This window comes from Arachis hypogaea, chromosome 11, assembly GCF_003086295.3.
Source record: "Arachis hypogaea cultivar Tifrunner chromosome 11, arahy.Tifrunner.gnm2.J5K5, whole genome shotgun sequence".
NCBI lineage: Eukaryota > Viridiplantae > Streptophyta > Magnoliopsida > Fabales > Fabaceae > Arachis > Arachis hypogaea.
Genome location: NC_092046.1, coordinates 9,344,318 through 9,352,438, shown reverse-complemented (window position 1 = coordinate 9,352,438; position 8,121 = coordinate 9,344,318). Strand labels below are relative to the sequence as shown.

Sequence of the window (8,121 nt, the reverse complement as noted above, 5' to 3'; positions counted from 1 at the left end):
CTCTCTTTCTCTCTCTACCTATTTTATTTTGTTGAATATTCTGACTAGATTAATTTCTTGGTTTAAGTTTTGATAACCTTCTTATAATGTTTTATTCTCTTTTTATGGTTTATGATTAATTTTAGTACGATAGTGCAGATCTATTTAGATTTGAGAAAAAAATACTTTGAGAGAGATTTTTTGTCGGTAAAAATATTTTTAGATTGACAAATAAGTAGATCTATTTCGAAAAGAAGAAACATCTGACTATGTTGCAACAAATTTGTGTAATTTCAAAAAAGCAGGAGATTCAGATTTATTTCTATTTTTTTATTAAAATTTTTTGTAATCAAATATTATACTTCATCTCATTTTATTGTTCAACATAAAATATATATGCTTTTCTAGAGATAAAATTGATGTTTTTTTTATGCAATTTATAAGTATCATTTGATTATCTCTATGAACTAAAATATTTTTTTTTAGTAAAAAAATCTTAAATTAAGAATTTAATCTTGATATGTAGTCAAAATTTTATATGCACATCTAATTAAGAAGTACAGTTCTTCACGACTCATCCAGATATAGTGCTCTCTCTTCAAGTATTAAATTAAGAAGTGCAGCTCTTCACGACTCTTCCAGAGACAATACTCTCTCTTTCTCTCTAAATTAAGAAGTGCAGCTCTTCACGATTCTTCCAGACACAGTCTCTCTCTATCTGTGTGTGTGTGAATAACGAAAAAATTCAATTTGAGGGCTGCTGATACCACTACCATACCAGCAGCAATGGCCGTTCTCTACCTCCACCACTTTTCTCCCACTTTTCTTTCCACTTCAAGTCTTTTTCTCTCTTTTTCCTTTTTTTTTCCTCTGGCCTCTCCTTCCTTTTTTTTCTATTCTAGTCTCTTTTCCGGTTCTTCCTTTTTTCATCCTCTTCTTCTTAATCCATCTCTCTCTCTTTCTCTACCCGTTTTATTTTGTTTATTGTTCTTACCTAGATTGATTTCTGGGTTCAATTTTAATAATCCTCTTATAATGTTTTACTCTCTTTTTATGATGCGTTTGGTTTTTTTATGGTTATTTTTAGTATGATGGTGTAAATCTATTTAGATTTAGAAAAAATACTTTAAAAAAAAACTTTTTTATTGATAGAAATATTTTCAGATTAAAAAATAAACAGATTTATTTCGAGAAAAAGAGACATTTTACTATATTGTAGCAAGTTTGTATAGCTTAAAAAAAATAGAAGATTTAGATTTATCTTTATTTTTTTATTAAATTTTTTTGTAATCAAATATTGTGTTTTATATCATTTTATTATTCAATATAAAATATATATTTTCTTTTCTAAAGATAAAATTGATATTCTTTTATACAATTTATAAGTATCATTTGATTATCTGTATGAACTAAAATATTTTTTTTTAGTAAAAAAAATCTTAAATTAAAAATTTAATCATGATATATAGTCAAAATTTTATATGCACATCTAATTATATATTATCACCTATGTATTGCATAAATGAGAACAGATTTAGCTGAACACAATATTTTACAACTATTGATACATACAAATTAAACAAATGAATTCATCACATTTGACCATGAACTCTTTGTTGGTAGTTTTGTATAACACAGCACAGCTGCGAAGCACAGGCAGCGTTTAAAATGACAAGCTATTTAGACAGAACAGAGTCACAGCCTCACAGGAACACAAGCTACTAACACGGAACAGAGAGATCCAATGTTACAAGTCAACTGCGTTTCACTCTCTGACAGAACCTTCAAAAACACACACACAAAAAGCACGCACCAAAAACACAACCCAGAGAGACGCTCTCTTACGTAGTTACCATTTTGCCCTTCCGCTTTTGCCTCCTTTCGTCCTTCTTTGACTCGAGTACTGAAATCCCAAACACAAACAAAAACACACTCTCTCTTTCTCTCTCCACCACAATGGACTCCGCCCAAGAAAACTCACTCACAGAGCTCCGGCAAAGCAGTTCCGGCAACGCCGCGGAATTGCAATCGGAGGATCCGAATCGATCTTTTCCACAGCCTGATGCCGGAGCCACATCTTCCGCCAACGCCGGGGGTGCAAGGTACAAGCTGATGTCTCCGGCAAAGCTCCCGATCTCGAGGTCCCCGTGCGTCACGATTCCTCCGGGACTCAGTCCGACGTCATTTCTCGAATCTCCGGTGCTGCTTTCCAACATGAAGGTCAGTGAAGCTTCGCTTCTTATTCTTCTTCTTTTTTTCTAGGGTTTTGTTTTTGGCATAGTAGATGGTGAAGGTTAAGTTTTTTTTATGTAACCGGTTTATCAGTAAACGAATTAGGGAGAAAAAAAAGATTTAAGTGAATTCATTAATGAAATGTATTTTTCCCCCTCTTTAGTTGATTTATAATTTTCTACTCAATTTGGTCAGAGATGGCATTTTCTTAACTTGACCTAAGTGAAGTTTACTCAGTGTGAGTGGCATACCTAAAATATGTTTATTTCTCTATAATTTTCTTGCAAAATGCTCTCACCATCCAAACGCAGCATCTCTGGGCTATTTATTATTCTTTCTTAGGAATATCTTTTTAATTTTTTTTTGGGGGCTCTTAAGTGATGTGATTTAATTGTTGATGAGTTGAAGATGCTGTTTGTTTCACGAAAATAAATATTCGAAATTCCAGTGTTAGTGCTTATACTTGTCTAATCTGGTGACATTTTGAATTGGGCCCGTTTCTGTGTTCTGTTTCACTTTGTAGATTTTATTATATGGTTAGTTTGTGTTTTCGGGACCGTGAGATTCTGATACTTGCTCTTATAGAATTATGTATTCGTTGCTTTATGCTCAGTACGGTATTCTCTTGGAATATGACTTTCAATTAGGAAACTATCAATCACTAAACATTATCTCTCTTTTTTATTTATTTTCTTCATTTTTTTAGTGTGGGTGCTGTTTTTTCACATCATGAGTCTCTTTTTTTGGTATTGATGTTACCCCTTTTCCTTTATTTTAGTTTTTGATAACTCCTTTCTTTTGCCATTTATGTATATGGAACAACCGCATATATATGTCACAAAGATTGTGTATCAAGATTTTTCTTTTCTTTTGTATCTGCACATGATTGCTGGATGTTAATTATCTGGACGGTCATAATTTGTGCAGAATCCTTTGCAAGATTCATGTGAGAATGGGTTTCCTGATTTGTGTGTATAAATAACTTGCATAGATGATGTAGTGTGCTGTCTTTTGTCCTAGAGACACCAACAAACAATAAGCGGATGTCATGAGGAGAAACTTATGAATTTCACTTATGGTCAATTGTAGTTGGGTCTTTTTGTGTATGCAGCTGACAAATATGCTCCATTGTGGAGTTGACTCCAACAAATTTATATTGTCTATTGTTGTTACTGGTATGCTTGATCCATTGAGTAGTGTTTAGGGTCTTAGGCTTAAGGCTTCCCAGGTATTCGGAAACTTAGTGGTGTTGTTCTTTTCTTCTTTTTCCCTTGCTTTTGCTTTGTTTAGCTGATGACTCATTTTTTTTAGTATATACTAATTTCTGTATTTGATTTTTATGATTAGTCTTAATTCTGCAATTGCCGCAGACAGGGGGCTGTAGGTAATAATAGTTTTTGTATGCCTTGCAGGTTGAACCTTCACCAACTACAGGTTCCCTTTCTAAGCTTCATCAAACAGGGCATGGTTCTGTGACTTCTGCTGCTGTATCTACTACATTTCCTGTAACCACTGTATGCTTTAATACCAGTACTGTTGATGACAGAACATCGAGCTTCTTTGAGTTCAAAGCACACAATAGATCAAATATGGTAATGAATTACTTGATGTTACTAAAACTGGGGATATCTTATTGATAATGTGGACACGAGCTAAGCATTGTTGTTTGTTTATCATAACGTGTTCTATGTTATCAATATATCATGATTAATTAAATATCTTGCTGTTACTCATTAGTGATGCCAATCTAAATAAATTCCTTAAGTCTTTCACCATCTTAACCATTTTTTTTTTCATTGTTTTGGTTGAAGAGTTAGTTGGAAACAGATTTGTAGTTCATGTCTCAATACTACTGTTTTGAAGATTTCTGGTTGCAAGTGCTTACTTTGTACTATGAACTTATTTTTAAGGTTAATGCGGATTTCAACAACCATGTAAATGAAAAATCTACTCAAATAGATGTTCAAGGAAAAGCCCCATGTTTCCCCTCGTCACCATCAGTTAAAAGTGAGATAGCAGTAACTTCAAATGAATTAAGTCTATCATCACCTGTTCAAATGGTTAGTTCAGGAGCTAGTTCTCATGTTGAAGTCGATATGGATGAATTTAACCACGGGGGCAGCACAGCCGGTGGGCTTCAAGCATCACAAGTTGAGAGTAAGAGCAATGGACTTCCGGTTGCATCTGACAGAGTATCTGATGACGGATATAACTGGAGAAAATATGGGCAAAAACTTGTTAAAGGAAGTGAATTTCCACGAAGTTATTACAAATGTACACATCCCAACTGTGAAGTGAAGAAACTATTTGAACGTTCTCATGATGGGCAAATCACTGAGATAATTTACAAGGGAACACATGATCATCCTAAACCTCAACCAAACCGCCGATACTCTGCTGGAAGTATTATGTCAATGCAAGATGAGAGATCTGATAAGGTTTCTTTTGCTGGTCGAGATGGTAATGCAGGCTAGAAGCTTCTCATTGATGCAAGTTTGTTGTTAATTATTTTTTAAGTAAATAATGTGGCACCCTGCCCCCTCTTTTTTTTTTTTTTTTTTTTTTGAATTGTAGACAAGGTATCCAATATATATGGCCAGGTCTCTCATGTTGCCGAGCCCGGCAGTACTCCAGAGCTGTCACCTGGAGCAGCAAGTGTTGATAGTCCAGAGGGTGCAGGGCTTGCATCAAATAAGATTAATGATGAGCTCGATGATGATGATCCTTTCTCCAAACGAAGGTTTGACAATTTAGACCAAAACTCTAGGCTTTTCTGCTTAACGTGTTTCCTTGCTGATTGTAAGTTTTGTTTTGAGCAGAAAAATGGATCTTGGATGTGCTGATATCACTCCTGTAGTTAAGCCTATCCGGGAGCCAAGGGTTGTTGTACAAACTCTGAGTGAGGTTGATATATTGGATGATGGATACCGTTGGCGTAAGTATGGGCAGAAGGTTGTGAGAGGCAATCCAAATCCTAGGTATTTCCTACGTTGATGATACAATTGAAGCTAAATTGATCATAAACTATTTAAAATGTGTCCTTCGTCAATCCCTTTTTGTTATTTCATATATATTATTGCAGTATTTTGCAAGGTTGATGATGCTTTGTGGTTCTAGTATAGCAAACAGTTGTATGTTGCATTATATAATGGTACATATTCTAAAACCTAACATGAGCTTAAGCAAGGATTGGGAATTGGAATTTCTTTCTCTTTGTTGAGCCAAAATTTTGGTGTCTAGAATTTCAAATTAAGAACTTCCTATCCTATTTCAGCTAAAAGTTACTTGAAATGCTTTTTGGTTTAACTGGCAGAACTTCTATAATTTAGTTTACTTGAATACTGCAAAAAGATACTTACAAGTTGTGGTTGATGAGGATCTGATCTCAGATACCATAAAACTTAGTGTGTTGATCTAACAGTTTTCAGATGTTGGGATAGCACCTAGTGTAGAACGATAGAACTCTGCTTTTTGGTGGCTAAATTTGGTGTAGAGAAGACTTGAGCAAACCCCAGTAAGAAGAGTAGATTAACCCAATACCTAAAGGGTTTTTTTTTTTTTTTTTTTTTGTGTGTGTGTGTGGGGGGGGGGGGGATGAGACAAACTTAAGTCAAAACTATCGAGAGTTTGATTATCATTGTTGTCTTGTTGATCTCAATTGTTTAAGAGAGGCTTTCCTATGTAATTTGGTCTAATTTTGAATTGAGAAATGCTCAAGGGCCAGCAAAATTTATTGTTTTTTGCCAGCCTTTTTAGCCATCTGCCCAATTTCTTTAGTCTAATAATCTAACAACATACTTTTAGCCCACACTTTTAAACATTGCTGGCTAACTGCCGGGGAAAAACAATAAATTCTGCTAGTCCTCTGGTATTCCTCTTTTGAATTTACTGCACTGTGCTTTGGAAATGTTCTTTTGTTATATGGTTTGTTTCATATACACTAATACAAATTACGCACTAGTATGAGTCTAGTTCAGAATCTGAACAAAGGGGTTGGCAGGGTTGCCGAATGTATACTTTTAACTGAAATTCTTTATCATACATTTCTAATGGAGTTCAAGCACCTGAGTAAAGTTTTAGATAAGGCGACAACTAATATTGTAGAGAGATTGATGCTTTTCTACTTGACGTCAACTCAGACACTAGAATTTTAATAGTTTATCCAGGTCAACGGTTCTTAATGCAAAATATTTATGATAATCTCTACCTGTATGTCAAGACATCTGGTTAGATTTATTATGGATTTGGTGTAGTTGGCCCCAATGTTACAGATAATTCTTGCTGGTGATGCCATCTTTTGGAATCATTTGGCACAGAAGTTGCTATCAGTTTTGGTGTGATAATCTGTAGAAATCAAGAATGGAAGAGTGGTTGCTATTGCCACCACCCTCATTCACCACATTCCTTATATTTTATGGAAATGGAAATATTAGTAACGAAGTTGTCCTTACTGTAGATTGTACAATCTAAAATTGTTGCTCCTAGGGTTTCCAGTTTAATTTAATCATAACTTGGTGTACCTAGATCTCGATAACCTTAGCTTGCCTTATGTTCATTTTATATACTTGACAAATTTCTACCTGATTGTATTTTATTTTTCCTGTATAATGTTATTTATATGCTTACTTTATAATTCAGGAGTTACTACAAATGCACGAATGCTGGTTGCCCTGTTAGAAAGCATGTGGAGCGAGCATCTCATGATCCAAAAGCAGTAATAACCACATATGAAGGTAAGCACAATCATGATGTACCAACTGCAAAGAATAGTAGCCATGACATGGCAGGACAAGCTGCATCCATTGGACAGGCAAGAATTAGGCCAGAAGAAAGCGATACGATTAGCCTTGATCTTGGGATGGGCCTTAACCAAGCTGCGGAAAATGGCTCAAATGGGCAAGGGAGAGTGCCACTTTCTGAATTTGGAGGCAGCCAAACTCACACAAGCAATTCCAGTTTCAAGTTTGTCCATGCTACCTCAGCTCCAGTATACTTCGGTGTTCTAAATAACGGTTCAATTCCATCATATGGTTCTAGAGAAAATCTGAGTGATAGTACATCTTTGAACCACTCTACTTATCCCTGCCCGCAGAACATGGGAAGAATACTAACGGGTCCGTAGTATTGTTAAATTACTAAAAAAGAACAAAATAATTTGAGGATCATTTTGCTTTCTTCTTTTTGGCGGGTAAAGCTTAAAGGTAAAGCATCTCATTCTCTGTCTGAAAATGCCAGATAGTTCTTCTAGTGTTTATATCACTATTTGTAGTTGTAGCTGCATCCCTTCTGCTATATCTAATTGTTGTTTGTATAATTATATACGAATTCTTCTGTACAAATATGAAGCTGATATCAAAGTTGCTTCAACAAAAACCCTTGTAAAAGTGCTTGAATTCAACTATTTATAAGAAGTATCTTTTAGCCTGTTTCTGAAATTCTAAATGTAATAACATCACAAGCTCTTTTATGTTTGAAAATGCAGATATTCTGTGTTTATATCAGTACTATTTTGAGAGCTGCTCCGTAGTGGAACTTTGTAGCTGTTTGATTAAATGTTGTATGTATAATTATATTTTATACAAATTCTTCTGTACGAATATGAAGCTGATATCAAAGTTCCATCCAGGACCCTTGTAAGCGTGTTTTGATTCAACCATTTATAAGCATAATTTAGCCTGTTTCTGAAATTTTGGTAATCACAATCTCTATTTCTCTTTACCTTCAATATAAGTAATGTAATCTACATTTCTGATTTTTTTTGGGGGGGTGGTTTTTGTGTATGATGATATTGAAGTTGGATGTTTCATGAATGTGTGATTTTCTCATCCTATTTTATGCATACCCGAGTGAGAAACACACTGAAAAGTTTATGTAGATTGGAGCCAGAACCAGGTGAAACCTGGTGCAACT

The 8,121-nt window shown here is 34.7% G+C and overlaps 1 protein-coding gene across 3 annotated transcripts; it reads left to right on the top strand.

Moving 5' to 3' along the window:
* Positions 1 to 1,460: 1,460 nt before the first annotated feature.
* On the top strand, positions 1,461 to 7,646 carry LOC112720174 (probable WRKY transcription factor 20). Of its 3 annotated transcripts, none has more exons than XM_025771020.3 (6): positions 1,461 to 2,199; positions 3,624 to 3,803; positions 4,122 to 4,671; positions 4,786 to 4,951; positions 5,031 to 5,189; positions 6,850 to 7,646. In XM_025771020.3, the coding sequence occupies exons 1-6, from the start codon at positions 1,936 to 1,938 to the stop codon at positions 7,331 to 7,333; spliced, it is 1,803 nt and encodes a 600-aa protein (XP_025626805.1). In that variant the 5' UTR covers positions 1,461 to 1,935; the 3' UTR covers positions 7,334 to 7,646. The 3 variants fall into 3 exon arrangements, with proteins under 3 accessions (XP_025626805.1, XP_072062543.1, XP_072062545.1); XM_072206442.1 differs by lacking the exon at positions 1,461 to 2,199 and adding an exon at positions 2,921 to 3,157; XM_072206444.1 differs by lacking the exon at positions 1,461 to 2,199 and adding an exon at positions 3,218 to 3,439.
* Positions 7,647 to 8,121: the final 475 nt, after the last annotated feature.